The sequence below is a fragment of the Cynoglossus semilaevis genome, chromosome 16 (assembly GCF_000523025.1).
Source record: "Cynoglossus semilaevis isolate Cse_v1.0 chromosome 16, Cse_v1.0, whole genome shotgun sequence".
In the NCBI taxonomy this organism is placed as follows: domain Eukaryota; kingdom Metazoa; phylum Chordata; class Actinopteri; order Pleuronectiformes; family Cynoglossidae; genus Cynoglossus; species Cynoglossus semilaevis.
Genome location: NC_024322.1, coordinates 10,951,054 through 10,969,694, shown reverse-complemented (window position 1 = coordinate 10,969,694; position 18,641 = coordinate 10,951,054). Strand labels below are relative to the sequence as shown.

General features: G+C 43.4%; 1 protein-coding gene and 1 long non-coding RNA gene across 4 annotated transcripts in view; both read left to right on the top strand.

Annotated features, from left to right (window-relative positions):
* Positions 1-7,798, top strand: part of LOC107989809 (uncharacterized) — an 11,473-nt gene extending 3,675 nt beyond the window's left edge. The window contains exon 6 of one of the 3 annotated variants that reach the window (XR_003052142.1): positions 7,507-7,798. This is a non-coding gene — a long non-coding RNA (uncharacterized LOC107989809). Of the gene's footprint in view, positions 1-374; positions 1,113-2,020; positions 2,088-7,506 lie in introns of those variants that run through there. The other 2 variants (XR_003052141.1, XR_003052140.1) reach the window with 2 other exon arrangements.
* Positions 7,799-7,953: 155 nt separating this feature from the next.
* Positions 7,954-18,641, top strand: part of myo16 (myosin XVI) — a 73,358-nt gene continuing 62,670 nt past the window's right edge. The window contains exons 1-2 of the mRNA XM_025063610.1: positions 7,954-11,914; positions 16,154-16,417. Coding sequence (XP_024919378.1) covers positions 11,887-11,914; positions 16,154-16,417 — 292 coding nt within the window. The 5' untranslated portion in view covers positions 7,954-11,886. The remainder of the gene's footprint in view (positions 11,915-16,153; positions 16,418-18,641) is intronic.

Below are 18,641 nucleotides of genomic sequence, written 5' to 3'. Positions count from 1 at the left end.
AGGTGGGGGCCGGGCTCCTCCGCCGGCCCGTCATACTCGACCATACATACGACCGGAGACGAAGGATGCATTTCATGTGCCTGATGTCAGAAAGCAGACAGCTGACTGGGCAGATGGGGGTGGGATTAAAGGGGGGGGGGGTTACTGTTCATCTGTGGAAACCATAGATTTATCTCACCCTTAAAATGGATTAGGGAAAATTGTAATCCATCCTGGATAATTGGTTTTTAACAGCCAAGAAACTCCGTCTGTGACCTGGAACTGAAAATTCACTCTCAACTTCTGCTCTGGTCGTTCACATTCATGTACAGGACATTGTTTTTATTGTTGTTTCTTTTTAATTTGCTCTTCTCTAAACTGTTTTCTCCTGCTAGAGGAAATCAATTCATCTTCTATGATTAATGGAGAAACACTTCACTGAGGCTCACACTGGGTAGAATTCCAGACAGATGATGAAAACTACTGCGATGAACTTGGTGAATATGGATCAGAAACATTTTTAAAAAACGGTGTTTCTTGGAAATCTTTCAGGCCCATGGCAGAACTCCGATGTCCACTTATCATTGGTTGATCCACACGGTTGATACGATTATTCTTACTCACTGTAGGGAACAGTTTGAATTTCACCAAAGCAGCTCATGCTTAAAATATAACTTCATCCCCCATCATGCATAGGGTCAGAGCAGCTGTGAAAAAAAAGCAAAATAAAAATGTATTTTTTTCTTCCAAATTTAAATTATTAATTATGAACCACAGCTGCAGTTCGATTAGTCAGTTAAACTGTTTAACATTCCTAATGTCATTTATTTGTGATAATAATGAGCTACACTGACCCACCGAGAGGTAAAAAAACCCAACAAATAATCCATGGGTTTAATGAATTGAATGAATTTAAAATAAATACATTTTGTGCTTTTATACTGCTTTATGGCTTTCACCCTAAAACGGAGAACCTCCGGTGTCTGGTTGTCCAAGAATGATCTTGGGCTGAGGACAAGGACCCTGGAGGCCCAGCAGACAGGACAGTTGGTCAGACAGGACAGTTGGTCAGACAGGACAGCAGCCAAATCTGGTGACAGGTGGCAGGAAACTCTACTGGTGGCAGCAGCAGCAGCAGCAGCAGCAGCGTGGTGTGTCCAGACCAAGACTAAATCCAAACCACTGGTCAGAGATTTCCCTCCGTCTGATGAAACCGTATCTCATCAAAGCTGTGAAGCCTGTGTGGCTTCAGCAGTGAACAGGTGCACAGATCAGGACTGCACCTCAGGTGATAATCTCCTGGTCAGCCTGGTGGCCATGCTGTACTCTGCATGACCTCATGTTTCCACAGACCACTTCCTCATTCTAATGCAGGCCTGCTGCCAGCGCCACATCCAGACTCTCATTAGACACCGTACCAACATGGGTCACGGAGGCCGTGAGGGTCAGTGTGTGTGTGTGTGTGTGTGTGTCAGAACATTCATGTTCAGGCGTGTCAACACACATTTGACGCTGTTGTTAGTAGAAGTGTTGAATGAAGGTGTAGAGAGAAATGCCCTCTAATGGTGGTTGCGAGCTTATAAAATGGCAGTGTTATGGTCTGTGTCTTGACCAACTACAGTGCAGTAAAGTAAACGAGCTTTGATATCCACCCTTTCATATTTGTATTTGAGTGCGAAGATGACGACAGGTAACGGTGGCCATGTTCACCTCTCTGATGGTTTGGTTTGCAGCTCCAACACACCGTGTGCTGAGCCACATCCCAGCTCCAGAGCCGTGTTTCAACTTTCAACCCGGACTGGTTAAATATTCCCTTTATAAAAGACAACTTTGATCACTGTGATCTCTACAGGGAAAATACGCGCTAATGCATGATCAAAGAGATCGGGATCTGGTCCACGTCGAACCATATTCATCTTCAATATTCAACCCAAATCAAATGAGGTCAATGTTAAATGAGGCACGCTGCCCCCGTTCTACCAGGCTGTGATACATTAGACTTCCACTTCACCATCCGTCATGTTCTGTGATTCCATCACAGACCGGTGTTCGTTGCACTGGGAACCGAGGAGAACGATGAGGCAAGAAGCAGGGAATCTGAGGCAAACACTTAACCCTCCACTCCAGCTCGCTGCTGCAAGACGGTGAAAGTGAAAGTCCTCAAGATGATGGAACTACAAGGCTCGCTGCTGCAAGACGGTGAAAGTCCTCAAGATGATGGAACTACAGAGACCGAATCAGAACAAAGAAAGAGAACAGGACTGTGTTTATTTTACTGTGGGCTGATTGTAGTCGTGAGGAAGAGAGAATGTCTGGGTGAACAGACGCTTCAGACCACGCTGTGTGGTAAATGACTTTGGTTCTGGATCACAGGCTCCCTCCTCAGGTGTGTCTGTGTGCGTTGGTGTGATTTGAACCACTGCCTTGGTAATTTCATGGCCCTGATGGACTTTAATTCCAAGATTTAATATCGTCCTTGCACCTGTCCCACTTCCCTGTTCTGCGTTCTCCCACCTTCTTCAGCTGACCTCATACTCCCTCGCCTCTGTGACTGGTGAAATATATTATATATATTATGTATATTATATAAACAGGAATGTGTTTTTAGAATAATGTGTAATACCCTGAGGTGGTTCAGACTGCTCCAGAATGTTCCTTCCAACTCGTTCCACATCTGTAGCTTTAGCACCGTAACACACTGTACTGCAGTCAGACACAGGACGATGACAGGAACAGCTGCTGATACAGTACAGAATGTGACTGTCTAATTCAGCCTTTTGTGTCTCATAATTATCACTCATTAAGGGTGAGTGCGTAATTAACAGTATCAGGCTGCAGAGACAAATGAAAACCTCAGGGAGGACATGATGAAACGTCTTCTGTGAGAGTGGAGACTGGTTAGAGGATGGAGGAAGTCAAGGGTTTTTAGAAGGTATTGGTTGGTTATGATGAGGATATTGAACCTGATACTGTAGTGAGGAGTTAACATCTGATTATGGTTAGGCACAGGTCTATTGTTATTTAACTGAATACATGGAAATGAACGGAAAATCTACACTGTATCAAGAAAAACATGCACATAAAATGGTTTGACAGGAATGGTAGAAAAAATGATTCAATATCTTTGGTTCTAATATAATATAACATTACATTATTTGCTTCCTAAGGTTTTGTTTTTTAATAATTTCTTCATTTCCTATATCTACGTATTGGCTACTCACTGAAGCTCTTCTTTTTTCTATTTCTATAATCTCACTTTTTTTCACCAGATTTAGTCAGAAATTAAATAATCTGTCAACAAATTTCTATTTTTTTAATTCAGTCATCGTTCTCTCTCTCTCTCTCTCTCTCTCTCTCTCTAACTGACTGTGACTGGAGGAAAATATAAAGCAGAGTGAGTGATGAGTGTTCTGGGTGAAAATGTTGAGGTCAGGTGTTTGTGAGCGCCGTGTGACTGTGGAGATTATGACGAGGAGAAGTACAGTAGAGAAGTGTGAGGAGGAATGCAGTGGAGCTGGGTGAAGTGATGAGGAGGAGGATGGGTCTTCATCAGATGAAGAATCCCTTCTCTCTTCAAGGTTACGGTGATTATTAGGCCAGAGGTAGAAAAACAATTATAGCAGTGTTGATTAAACATTCATCATTATGAACTACACTGCACTGAGGGGCTCAGGTGTGTGTGTGTGTGTGTGGCATTAGTTAGCATTATTTACACATAATATGATAATTTTCTTCAAAAAATTCAATTTATGTGAGCAACCGTTTATTAGACTTTTGTTCAGACATGTAAATCAGATCCTCAGGTGGGTCGCAAGAGTTTTTGTTTTTTGGGTCGTCTCGCATCATGTTTCCCAGGAGTTTATGAATAATGTCTATTGACTTGGGTCGCAAAGGTTTGTGACTTTTCTTGGTGAACCACAGTATAGATGCTGTGACTTCACTGCAGCTGGAGAACGAGCTGTCGCACTTCAGCTCTGCTGCTCTGCTGCTCTGTCTTTTCATTTGTCGTCCAATCACTGACTTCCTCATTAAGAAGGGAGAAAAGTCCTGAGCAGCATTTCAGGAAACCTCGACTCATATTAAAGGTTTATTTATAACTGCAGGACGGTCGATACCGCTGCAGTATTAATGGACTAACACGTTTGTGCTGTAAGAAGAAAAAAAAACAGTCAATAATTCCACCACGTGACTGAATTAGTTCACCATTTAAATGCCATTAAGTTTAAATGCTCCCCAAGTTAGTTTGGCAGACAATGTCATTCCTTTCCTTTTTTTGGCCACCCGTTCTTTCTAACCTCGTCTACTCGTTCCATCTGCTTCCAGCGCCTGGAGTTGCTTTGCCAGCAAGTTTTGACTTTATCAGGTGTTTTCACTGCAGAGAAGCTGAACGGTGTTAGCACAGAGCTGTGAGCGCTGAGCTGCAGAGAGCGTGGGCAACTGATACGTTTAATGAAATATTTGACAGGTTGTCTGTCCCCGTGTGCCCCCACAGAGACATAAACAGTTACTGCTTCTTCATCCAGACAGATGTTTCTTCAGGATGAACTGATGTCCAGTCTCCCCCTCTTCATGGTTGTCCATGGTTTCCATGGTCGTGTTGTGGTTTGTAGGTCAACCTGCTAATATTTGTGTCTGAGTTCAACCTCCTGGCATGTCGTATCTCAGCACTTCAGTCTTTTGTGTGTTTTGCACCCGCCCACTTGTTTTTTCACACCAGCTCAGACATGTGATATCAGAGAACAAGGCGGAGGAGGGGGGGGGGCAGCAAGTGAGATGGTGGGTGTAACTGTAACCCCTCAGATGGAATAAGTGGGCTGGCTTAACTGGGGTCTGGAGAGGAGGAGGAACTCCACGAGAGAGAGAGAGAGAGAGCAGACAGATGTAGAAGAATGAACGGCTCCAAGCGGCAGAGTTGCCATGGCTACGGGGAAACGGATGAATGAGTGACATCACAGTGGCGGGGAGGTGAGAGAGTGTGAAATTGATTTGGTGGTGGGCGCACAAGGAGTCGGCTCCTGTTGGGGTTCTCGTCGGGCAGAGACGTTTCCCTCTCCTCTGTCCCCGGTGTCTCCTGTGGTTGGACTCAAACTGGTGAGACTGGTTTTCTTCCTCTCTTTATTTCAATAAGCTAGGAAAGAGTTGAGTTGAGAATGTTAACACTGAGTACTCTTTGGCAACACATGAGATGAACATGGATCATGAATAATGCCATTGGCTGCTGCTGCTGCTGCGGCTACTGCTGGGGGGGGGGGTGGGTCCACAAGGGACAAGAAGAAAGGCATACATGTTGAGCAGTTGTCATTGGTCTAAATATATCATGAGATGCTTGGTGGGTGTTTGAGACGGAGATCCAACAGCTGATTACAGGCCACTGAGAAATCCACAGCACATGGGTCTGTTGTCACACTCAGAGTCCATGTGTTGTGGATGTGTTTGTGTGCGTATGAAAGAAGAACACGTCGCCGAGCTGCTGTTTTATCATCGAACAACTTTGTCTGTTAGTACTTTTTGTCATCATGTGGGTTCTGGTCCCTCAGTGGGAACTCAAATGTTGTCCCTCTGAGCCGGAGGTTTTTGCGATGAGGCTGTGAGTGTGTGTCCAGTGCCGGAGTGTGAACTTCAGCAGGGATGTCTGCTTTTGTTGAGGTGCACCACCTTCCACAGACATCTCATTCGAAAACGTCTGCGTGGTTTAACTGGACGCCTGATTAATGACAGTGTTGACCCATGTTGACCACTGGAGGTCAGAGCAGAGCTGATCAGAATCTTTAGTTCAGAGGCGTTGGCCAGAATCCTGAGTAGGCAGGTGGATGAGTTTTGGATTTGGTTGGGTTGTGGGTTAAAGTCCAGACCTGGTAGTAAATGATACCCGTGACTGAGGGAAAATTGTTGGCTACAGAGTGTATGAAGCAGAGTGTGTGTATCAGCCCAAAAGGAGTGTCTTAATAAACCACTGTGAATCTGCCAGGTTTTTGGACGACATGGTTGAGAGTAAAACTAGGTCAGTAGTAAGTTTCCTTCTCTCTCTCTCTCCCCCTCTGCCTCTCCTCCCCTCCTCCCCCCCTTGACTCTCTCTGCTGTGAGAACAGAGCTGCTAAAAACAGTTAAACCCTGCAGCTAAACACAACACGGCACAGGTTTATAGTAACGAGACAGTATTTGGCTGCAAGCTGTTACACACACACACACACACACATCTAGAGTCTTGTGGAGAATTGTTTGGTTACTGTGAAATTCTAACACTAACGGACAGAGAGAACGCTGGAGTCTGAGGAGAGAATCAACAACAAGTGTTCAGTAGAAAAGCTTTTAAATAAAGTCCACTGATGTTTTGAAGCTATGGCTAATGAAGACAGGAAAAGTTTGTGAACCACTGGTGTGTCTTGGTCTGTGGGAATAGACGGGCTAGAATTCCCACAGACGGTTGAACACCAGTCACTGGATCAATAACAGCGCGTCTCTCTGCACGTCCTCGTGGACGCTGCGATCAATGTGTCTGCTGCTGCTAGGAAGATTTGCCGTATCAGCAGTTCTCAGAAAACAAAAGAGCAGCGACGTTTTTGTTTGCATTGAGTCAAACCGTGAACACAGTCAGTTTGAAGTACTTTTCAAGTCGTGCATCACTTCGTTCATGAGCCGAAATCAATAAACGGTTCCAACACGTACTGCTGCAGACTGACCAGACACGGGGCTGGTCTGATTAATGGGATGTGACTGAAGGTTGGTGGGTTTCAGTGTTGAGCTCTGACAGACGGAGAGAACAGTGAGTCGATTGGAGAAATCTTTTTTTTTTCAGGCATTTTTTAAAAACAAATCAATGTGAGGCTCAGGCAGGCGTGTCCCGCTCTGACACAAACGTTGACAGTGATGACTTTAATGTCCATGTTACACAGGTGTAAGTGATAATCAGTGTCTTAATTAGGACTGTCAAATCGAATTAACCCGTTTTAAACAGTGAAGATTCAGCACAGACGATAGAAATGGTACTGGAGCTGTCCCCAGGATCGATTGTGATTATTTACGCACACGATTAATCGTGATTAATTGAAATCTTAGAACAGCTGTTCTGACCAATCAAACCTCCTGCTCCGTCCTCTATTCACCGGTTGTCTTAGTACGAGTTCGGACACTGCAGTCTTCAAACACTGACTTACCACGTCCAATCAATTCTCTCGCCTGGTGCCACAGTGTTGCCTCTAAGCAGTCTGTCACTCTGTTGTTGTGGAGTGCTGCACAGACACAGTTCACCAAAGTATGGATGTGTTTTTTCTGGCCAAGACCATAACCGTCCTCTCACTCAGAGCCAACGTTGATGTTGACATTTTATTTCCACCTGACGTCACTTCTCACGGCCTCAGCAGTTTGTGTTACATGATGACACAAACATGTTTGTTCGTGCTACAGTTTTAAATCATGCCTTTGGTTACATGATGACACAAACATGTTTGTTTTTTTGTTTTAAATTCATTTATCTTTTATTTTGTGCTCACTGTAAGCACTCGTCTGTTCTGGTTTGCTTTGGTACAGACCGAGTGGAAAAGGTTTCGTCATCTTCCTCGTGTCGGAGCTGTCGGACAGACGGCCTTGTCCGTCTCATCAGCGTCTATGAGCTGGTGAAAGCAACACACGCTGCGTCCAACAGACAATGATTGACTCACACTGGCCGGGCTTTGATCCCACTTCAGTACAAACGGTCAGTGTGACTGTTGTCTTTACACTGACACCACCGTTACATACAGCCGTCATCTGTTCTGCTGTCTTCATCATGTGCTTTTCCTCACGCAGAACATTGTTTTCCCAGTAAGTCACGTACACGCTGCTCTGATTGGCTGGCCTTGTTACCATGCATGACTTTAGAAGTGATAGAGAAAAACAATTCGTTTTGCAAAAGCTGTAAAATGGAGATCAGATTTAATGACTTCAACTCAACTCAGGCAGAAAGTCTAGATTTGAGTTAATATGCAGACATTTGAGTCCTGTTTCCAGGCTGTTCCTAATGTTCATACGCCTCCGACGACCATACGTTTCCAAGTGAATCGTTTATTTCCCTCTGTGTGGACTTGACCACAGAGCTTTGCATCATACTGAGAATCGTGTAGATGTGCTTGAAGGCACTGATCCATCCTGGAATCCTCGTCGTCCTGTGAAATTATGATCTGGTATTAGGAGTATTACTACAGATGCCTGCTGATGGGTTTAAACCCAGACTGATGGCAGTGATATCTAGCCTACAGGAGTTCACCCGTACTGCACCAACTACCCTGCTCGTAGGCACTGATTTAAGACTGCTGAGCACCCACAAGTGCCAGTCTACACTTCATCCGTCATTGATCTGTGCATACACACACTCACACACACACACACTCCAGCAGAACCATAAATCGGAGCCCCTGACTTGGCCCCTGCTGGCAGCTTAAATATTGCACCTATGTTGATTCTAGTATATATTTTTTGGTAGTTTTTGCACATTTTGTTGTATTTGTAAAGACTGATTCAGTAGTAAGTAAACAGACGATTTATTTGTAATGTTTTTGCTTTTTTTTTTTACCCCTCATTACAAAAATGAATAATTTACAGTCAGAAAAGGAAAAAAGGCATTTAATGCTTTATTAAAAAACACAAAATGTGAATGTATAATGATAAATGACAGCAAAGTGCTTCTTTGTATTTTTGATGGAAAGTATGCATTCCTTCAGAGTACAACTTCAGTTGCATTCTGTCATACATATTTCATGCTCCCTTTTTCTCTCTCTTCCTCCTCCTATTGAAAAGCCAGAGTGTAACTCATCACACTGACCATTTAACAGCGCTCTTGTTCCTGCACCACTGCCTCTTGTAAATCCTTTTATAACATGTTTTTGCACTGATGCCCCATTACATGTAACTGGGAATGTGGTAAAACAACAGCTGACAGTGTGTTTGCCTGTACTACAGACAACTGAGGCTACAGTCACAGTGTGTCAGCTCCAAACCAAGACGGATTGGAATCAGACAATACACTGGTCAAAATGTGCTTTTTCCATAAAGGACTGATACACACACACACACACACACATTTATTTTTCAAACTGATGGAGTGTTTTGTCAATAATGTAATTAAATGAGGCAACAGTGGTGCCGGGCAACATAACAATAAAATGGACAGCGTGTGGTGACAAGAAACACAAGCTGTGCATCACGACTCCCAATTAAATTTACAGTGAAGTTTACTGAACATTTTATGGCGTTTACCTGAGTGAATGTGTGGCTGTACTTCAGTTTGACTGAGTTTAGGGGCAAGTGCTCTCACAGAAATGTTAATGAATACATTACACATTTAAAAAATATAAAAAAATTGCTTGGATAACTACAAGCAATGTTTTTGTAATGATCATCCCGTCCAGTCCGACCGTCTTTTCTCATGTATATTACATCAGTCTGATGACACGGCCGCTGCCTTTGGCTTTGTTTTAATGGGAAGATTTCACCGCAGCAGACGTCCCACATTATGACTGCTGTTGTCAGAGCGCTTGTAAACAGATGTGGTGTGGCAGTGATTTGGCAGTTCTGTCATGGAAAATAAATTTTGTCATTTTCTTCCCATTAGCATAATGCTACAATTAGCATTGATGCTGCACAAGCGGCAACATTCATCGGCAGCAGTGAAATAAAAGACAGATGGTTAGTATCTTTGGAAAAACTATGAATTCAAAGGGGAGCAGTGTTATTGCCCCCCACCTCCCACCCCTTGTTTTACCAGTGCGTCAAATTTTGATGTGACTTTGGAGGTGGGGATTCTCAGGACAGATCTAAAGTCTCTGTCAGTTAACGGGGAGCTGTAGCCAGACTTCTTGATGTCATCAAGGTTTTTTTTATATTTCAGAAGTCTATGCATTTTAATAACTAAGCCCCTGGGGCTGTATCACACAAAGAAGTCAAACATCTCAACATGTCAATATCCTTATTGTCCTGAAATCTGTGTTTTCTCTAAGAATTACAACCTGGTGTCAGTGTTGACGGGCCGGTTTAGAGAGCCTAACGTGCTGTGTTTGGCCCACGGTCCGTAGTTTGCTCCGATGTACTGGTGAGCTGTCCTGGTTGTATATTCCTACCGCCCCCCAGTGGCTGCTGGGATTAGCTCCATCTCCATTGCAGGATTAAGCAGTGGTTCAGTGTAGTTTTATGGTGGGCAGATAGCTGAGAAAACACTGTCAGAGTAGAACGACCGAGTCGTGCTGTCACTTCAAGTTAAAGGTGAAATCTCAGGAGTGTGAATCTGCCTACACACACACTCCCTCTCTCACACAATTGTTGAACTTTTTCTGCTGCTGAATCACAGCATTGAGAGACTTTTAGACTCTTGAGACGTGAGGCAGGATCAGGTCCACGACTCTGCTGTAGGAAGTCCCCAGTATTTTGGACAAAATTAGATTTGGCTTCATATTCTCAGCTCCTAACAGTCATCATACTTGACAGCCTCGTGTTAGTTTTACCTATGAATAAGTCGATGAAGGACGTTTCAAAATACTGAGGATCCGTGCACTTGAGTCGACCTTCACCAGCGTCCTCCTAGATATAACTATTGTCTTGGTGATTCGTACACGTTTTATTTTAAAGTCTGTTGAAATGATGAGAGTGTGGATGTGACACCATCTCTGTCACTGCTACACCACGAGTTCCTTTCTCCTCCAGCAGCTCGTCTCACAGTGAGACCTTGTATAACCTGCTGCTGCTGCAGTCTCTCCTGACGTGTGTGTGTTGAACTGTAAAGAAACAGCTCCCAAACGGTTTCCTCTACTGTAGCCAACACAACTGTCTGTCTGTCTGTCTGTCTTTCCATCACTTTGGCTTCGTCTCGTGTCATTTTGACTTTTCCTTTCTGTAAATCTTTTTTCTTGTGCAAAGTCATTAAATTAACTGTCCATGAACAGGATGCTGTGCAAACACACTGTTAAATGCCCATGGTATCAATTAACATTTGCTGTGTGATGGAGCATGTGACCCATGTTCTCCAGCTCCTCTATTTTCACCACCCATTCTTATGTGTCTCTAATTTTGTGGCTGGTTTTCAAATCACCAATGAGCTCTTAACCTGTCACTGCACCAAAAGCCGCACTGCAGCAGCCTCCTTCTCTCCTTCTGTCTCCCTCCGGCTCCTCATCTGTCCAATATAAAATCATCATCGTCTGATTAGTTCTCCTTCTCTTGCTCCCCCTGCTGTATCTGTATTTTCTCAATTTTCACTTCCGTCTCCGTCTGCTGGTGTTCTCCGGTGACATTCCTTCCGTTCTCTCTCTCTCTCTCTCTCTCTCTCTGTCTCTCTGTCTTGCACTGCTTTTTGAGGATAGCCTAAAGAGTGTGCATCTCTCACTGTGAGTCACTGCTTCCCTCTATGTGTGTGTGAGGCAGAAGCAGAGTGGGAGGGGGGGTGTGAATAAGGTGAAGAGCATTGCGTCATCGGGGGTGTGTGGACTGGTAAGTGGGCTGAGCCGGCTTGTCAGTCAGTGACGCCATTGGAGCACGTGCATCGGTCATGGCTGTGAAGATGCTGCACGGTCGTTATCTGGCCGTAGGCACAGAGTCCTAGAAACGGCCGGAGCTCACCAAACGGACGGGGAGAGAGTGTGTGTGTGTGTGTGTGTGTGTGTGTGTGTAGGACTGTATGTACATAGATGCTGCAACTGGAGCTGTCGCTGCTGCTGGTGAATAATGCAGATAAGGGGACGGAGTTTGGACAGCAGGCAGGGAGTCAGTCAGATTAATAATGCATCCTGCTGGTTTACTGCCTGTGTATCAGTAAGTTCTTTTGGAACCTGTAGCTGTCTACTGTCTGCATTCCCTTCTTTGACTTAGTGACTCTCCGCCTACCTTACTGCCTGCCTGCCAGCCTTCCCAGCAGACTGGAGGACTGCCTGACACAGTCAGAAAATGTCTCACTACCATTTCATCAAATGCTGTAAGTATCCAATCAGCATCTCTCTGTCCGTGTGCATCTGGAGATGTGTCTGTGTGTGTGTGTGTGTGTGTGCACTTCAGCAGTGGGTCATTAACACCTACTAAATATGGAGTGTGTCATAATCCTAAAACAGAGGGATTCTAGTCATCTTTCAGCACAGCATCACAGTAAAACTTCAAATGGGTATCTGTGCATGTTCTCAGTGTGTGTGTGTGTGCGTGTGTGTGTGTAGTTAGTGGGTGTGTGAGCTTGCTGCAGCGAGCTCTGCTGCAGATGTGAGAAGTTGACCGGCGAATGCGGCAGGTGTAGCAGCAGAAGGAAAGAGAGAGAGATGGAATGGAGCCACATCCTGACGCCGACTCCATCGGGGTCTGCAGAGTGACGGGCTGACGGAGGGAGAGTCGGTGCAGTGGGAGGAGGACAGATGGGGGAGAGAAAAAAACGAGAGTAAAGAGAGACGTGATTTGAAGTCAAAAATGGAAAAGGTGTTGGTGAATGGGACGAGTGACTTCCCTGGAACGAGGCCAAATGGTGGTCGTAGGTACGAGGATCAAACTGAGGCGCAGGAGAGACACTGTCATTGACAAGTGATTGAGGGAATCGAAGTCAAGTGGAGGAATGACAGAGTGAAAGGAATGAGGGAACTGGTCGGTGATGCAGGGTGTCATAAAGCATCCCCTTGACGTCCCCTCCTCTCCCCCCTCCCACAAATCTTTGACTTGTTAATACATCCACATTCATAGTACCTGCAGAATGCAGTGTAAATTGTGTGTGTGTTTGTGTGTGTGTGTGAGGGATGTACTGTATATTTGCTTTTCTAATTTACCAGCCCCTGCTCTGCTTTAATGTTATTAGCTGGAGTCTGCATGGGATGTTTGACATTCAATCAATATCTGATCTGAACACAGAGATGGGAAAAGAAATGGAAGAAACCTCTCTCTCTCACCCCACACCCCCCTCCCTCTCTCTATCTCTCTCCCCCGTTCCTCTCTCTCCCCGTTCCTCTCCATCTCTCCTCGCTCCGATCCATTCAGCTTCCATTAAACTCCATCCTCTGTTCTTTTCCTCATTCTCATTCACATTCCATTGCTCCACTCACGTTGTTCCATCACACTGCAGGAATATCGGTGTCATGTATGTTTGATTATTCTGGGCAGGAAGGCTGTTCTACTGTGAAACACGTCAAGTCAAGTCTTTCTGCTCATTTCATTGGAGGAATGATCTCCAGTCATCAACAAATGTTCACTACTGACCATTGACAGAACTTTGTTGGACTCTTTATTAACAACATGCTACATTACCCATAAACACTCAGCTGGTCCTATTAAATCCCTATACTGATACTGCCACTGCCTACATACAGTACTACATACAGTACTACACACGTACTGCTGGGCCGTGAGTGATGCCGGCATCAAAATGCCATTTTGTGCAGCATCTGTCATGCACTCTGGCTTTATGGGTCGATGCCTGTAGCCTTGAATGTTTCTTCTAATAGATTTTGTATGTAGGCGACAGAGAGTGTGAAGGATATGACACTGTCAATGATACAAATCATTTAGTGCCACAAAGAATTTTTTTTTTCCTACCCTGAAGCTTCGACTTGTAGACAAAGTACATCGATGATTAGACTTCAGGTGGAAAGTGATCGCCTACTAATGCAGTTATTTACAAGTCTCTTAAGCACAGTGATTCTCAGTCCGTAGCATTAATATTGTAAGATGGCGCCATTTAGCAGAATGCACTTCTGTAGTAATGTGCATTGGCCGCAGCCAGACAAAAGTAGCAGTGATATATAGTATGATGAGGTTCCAGACGCAGCCTCACACAGTACTAGTTAGTACTTTTTGTTCATGTTTTTTAAAGAAGCAGCAGGAGTCAAGCTGTGAACAGCTGAGCTTCCATCAGTTTTTATCCAGTTTGTCTTATTTTAATTTCTTCAATTTCTTCCTCTTTTCAGCCTTCATCTTCAAAACTTAAAAGATGAACACCATTCTCTGAAACTGTAAAGAAAGTTCTGTTAACAGTTTGTTAAATCTCAGCCAAATCAATATGAATCAAATCATTTATTTATTATCATTGTACTGGATTCTGCCCTGAGACCTTTGTTACTCACATGCCGTCCTGATTGATGGACAGCTTTTCCTTCGTGCTGAGCTGCAGCAACTGCCAGGGAATCAGAGGAGATTATTCACAACACTGTTGTTCACTTTAAAACATGACACTAACACCATCTGCCAAGGGGTAATTGTAACCTCCCAGAATGAGGACAGCCGTCCAACTCGGCCGTCATTGTTGCAAAGTTATTGTTAAAATCCATAAACGGCAGAAAACACAAAAGTAATGACGCTGTTGTTTTGTTTATCAGCTTTGCTGAACCAGGGATTGTTAGTTGTATTGTTTGTATCTCTGTGTGCGTGTGTGTATTAAGTGTATGGGGCTCAACATGAGCTCCTAAAATAAAACCCAGCAGACACCTGAAACTGTCTGCTGCGCCTGGAACTGTATTAAATGTCCCATTTTTTTTTTCTGGAAACTTAACACAAAAGGACCTTCTTTTACATGTCTATCCAGAGCAGATGGCACTCGCCTACTGTGTGGGAGGTGTGTGTGTGTGTGTGTGTGTGTGTGTGTGTGTGGAGTGGGCAGGTGTTTGAATGAATGAGTGGATGTACAGTACATGAAAAAGGGGAAGAACAGCAGACAAAGCACAGCAGTTTGCCTGGACCGCTCTGTTTTTGTGCTCACAGACACAAACTCCAACAGTAACAACTGTATCTGCAGAGGACATTTAGGGCAAAGGCATTTTTGTTTCTCCTGCAACTTCAATGAGCACATCTTACACTACAAACACTAAAACAAAGTGAAGAAACATTAACAACTCCAGACCACAAAACACACTTTGTCTTCAGAGGTGCAGTCGAAGGAGGAGACGAAGTTTTCTCTGTCGGCTGGTATCAGCTCTGGGAACAGAGATTAAAACAACAGGAGCGTCCGCCAAAAGCTGTGTCTTTGTTAGCAGAGATAAAATATGACTCAGCACTTTTCACCAATCTCCCGTCGCCATCTATAGTTGTTAACATTGAAGACATTTTAGGAAGAAATGTATGTAAAAAGTCCAAGACCACAGTTCACTGTGACTTAACACAGTCCTTTATAAAGGCTTCATAACACTCTGGGTAGATCACAAGGTACAACTGATACAAATACTGACAATATTAAATGTTATATCTATGGTAAATTTTACTTTGACAGAAATTAATATCAAATTTCACTTGTAACAAAAGTGACTCCCAGGTGTCTGTGACTGTGCAGGTGTGATTTTCTTAAAAAAAAAAAAAAAAACCTGTTAAAAGATTGGAACTTCGTTTGTCAGTTGTAGTTTTTCAAGTACTATATTGAAATTTTTTTTTGGTGGCGCAGTTAATGTTGGGAAGGTAAACCAAGAGTTAAAAAAAAATTCAAACCATACTCACTGAAGTAGTTGTACACGTTTATATTTCTCATCTTGTGCGTGGGCGGGTAAACTTCACTGCCTACCTGTTCCACACTCCAGGGGTTCAACACTGGAAGGTGAAGCAGAGTTTAATGAGAGTCAGGAGAATTGAGTCAAACTGAACACATTGTTTCTTCTTTTGTATCAGTTCAGTGTTTATTGGATCAGTGATTCCCAACCACTGTGCTGTGGAAAATTATCCAATTTCACTTGATTGGGCTGAAAACTATTATTTATTTATTGCATATAATTTTTCTTTGCTTGTCAAAGCATGAAAGGCAGACTATTTAAATACTTTTCTGCTAGGTGGCAGCAGATGACTCTGAAAACTTTCTTCAATTCCTGCCAGTATATAAGCACTGTCTTCAACTAAATAGGCTGGAATTTCAGTCAATTATGAGGTGTCTAAACAGGCTGGAATTTCAGTCAATTATGAGGTCATTTAAACTAGAAGATTATTATATTTCATTACATGTACTTTTTGTGAGATTTTTGTTTGGTGGTGATATTTGGCATATATGTGCCATGGCTCAAAAAAGGTTTGGAAACACTGAATTAGACGAGCGGCTTTGACTCTTGGTATCCAGTACAGACACAGTCATTTCAGAATGCACATGTGCTCAGAGAACCATTGAACATGGGCACTGAAGAAGGCAGTGTTGGTGTTTTATAAAGGGAGTACTGCATCAAACAAGATAGTCAGAAGTACTGCAGTACAATTTAATCTGTCTCTCTGTCTCCAGGTTGTTTCCAGCTATGTAACGTCTTTCGTCAGAACATGGAGATAGACCAGTGTCTGCTGGACTCTCTCCCCATTGGTCAGCGGCAGCGGCTGGTCAGGAGGATGCGTTGTGACCAAGTGAGGGCCTATTACGAGCGTGAAAAGAGCCTCCAGCGTCAGCAGGGCGGCGTCAAGGTCCGAGGCCCTTCGACCAAGAAGCACCGCGTCCACTTCGACGTCAGTGATGTCATACAGGATGCCATCATTCGCCATGACGACAGAGAAGGTGAGGATAAGGCTGCGTTTGAGTCTTTTTGGTAAATGTATGCAGCTTTTGCACTCATGAACACAGATCTGAAGGAGAAAAAAAATTTGCTGTTGAGCACAAAAAGCAATTTCACAGAATCACTTCCTGTAATACTCAGCACAAAATCCTGTTTCAGTTCTGGTTGGAGGACAAAAGGTGCGCAGGGTGGCACAAACAAATGAATGTGAGAATTGGTTCCCACCAAACGTCTGGCTCCTGGACTGAACTCAGGAATTATACGTTGTTGCAGTTTTTTAAATGTGGGAGCAGGGAGTGTGACCTGCGTTGGATTGAAATCCCTTATCGTGATTGGTCGATTCAGTCAGCAGAAGATGCTGATTACAGAATTATTAAGCAGGTATTGTTAGTTTGTTCACGCTTCACTCTGTTTTATATTATTATATTATTACTTTCTAATTGTGTTTGACTGTAATGTCCCCGACTTGCTCTCTAACTGGGACGTTTTTCATGAGCCCTGGATCAGGTCCACGTGGCTGTTCTGCTGCATCGTGGGTTATCATGGCTAGAAAAAGATCAACTTCCAACACAGTTTATGTCTTTCTTGTGTACTGCTGACATAAATCCCATTCAAAGACAGAACAGCAGTCATGTGTTCAGGGATTGTGTTTTTTGGTACTCAGTAAAACAGAGTCGTTACTTAAGGGAAAAGAAGACACTAATTTACGGAGCACGGACAGGGATAATAAACATAAGTTTATGAGGCTTTTAGTGCATTATGGCTCATTACAAGACAGTAAGACACTTTGTCTACGTACAGTAGGTCTTTGTCAGGATCCATAAGATGAAGTTTGAAGAACTCTTTATTTGCAGTTTGTGAGGAAGTCTGCTCTGTTTGCAGTGTTGTTAGAATTCTGGGGGATTTCTTTAAAACCAGGTCACAACTCCCTTCTTTGCCTCGTCTACTGACTGATGACTGACTGATCCAATTATTTCAAACGTTTTCAAAAGTTTAGTTCAAACTCAAAATCAACAAAGGTGCAGTGAATAAACTCGTTAAATTGCAGAACATTTCTATTGCCAAATGCTTAATGTTTATTGTTAATTATCTTGTATCAACACCCTATGGACATTTACAAGTTTTTTTTTTTTTTTTAATGGACCCAGACTTTGGCTAAAGTTGGATGAGATTATGTCTCTGCAGACAAACAGACAAGATCAGGACGTTTTATGTCTGAGTCTGTGAACTCACATGACTCCAAATCAGATCTTTGTGCTGCCGCCCTGATATTTCTCTCTTTGTCGATGCCAATTATTTGCCAGCCATTTACCCAGCTGTCCTGCAGTATCTGTGTCGTACCAGCAGAATTTGCAGGTCACTTTGTTAATCGTCGGCTCCTCGGCTGCCAGACAGGTTCAGCCGGGGTCTGTGGTAGCAGCTGGTGTTCTATTGCAGTCGGAGCAGAACTGTGTTTGCCTGGCACCACTCTGTACCAAACCAAACCGTGGACTCCTGACTGGAAATACCACTGGAAGAAATTGTTTGCTTAACTTTTTTTGGGGGAGGTCATGGAGTAAAAAATGTGAAAAAAAGATTAAACAATTAAACAGCCATAAAAACAGAGGCCAGACAGATGACTTCAACATTTACTTGAAGTCAGTGTAATCAATACGAATCTAAAATTCTCACTGTTAAAATGTTATTTGTATTTGTCGGAGGGATTTTCAAATTGGATAAAAATGAGAAAGCAGGAACAATACTGAAGACAAAAATAGAACAAAGACCAATTATATTTAAATATTAATGAAATAAAACTGTTATAGCCAGCTTTATTGAACATGCACTGGAGGTGACATTCAGTTGAAACTGTTTGCTGACATGGCAGGTTATCAGAGATATCAGTCCCAGACACATTCACAGGATCACAGAGGATTTATTCTCTTATCAGGTGTCTTTCACAGGGAAGGCAATTAAGTGAAGTGACGATGAAGAAACACAGATAAGACACCACCATGTGGGTAAATAAATAAAAAAAAAACTGTAAAAGGACACAGCTGAAAGAGATATCAGTTTTTATCCAAAATAAACAGCATTAATCATGGCCTGGCTCTTGTTTGGACCAGGTCTTCTTATTACCTCCTTGGTGGTCTCCTATCTGCCACATGTTAACATCTGGACCCACTTGGATCCTGACATTTGGTGAAATTGCTTTTCCTTAAACAATATCTTGTTTTCATCAAGGTG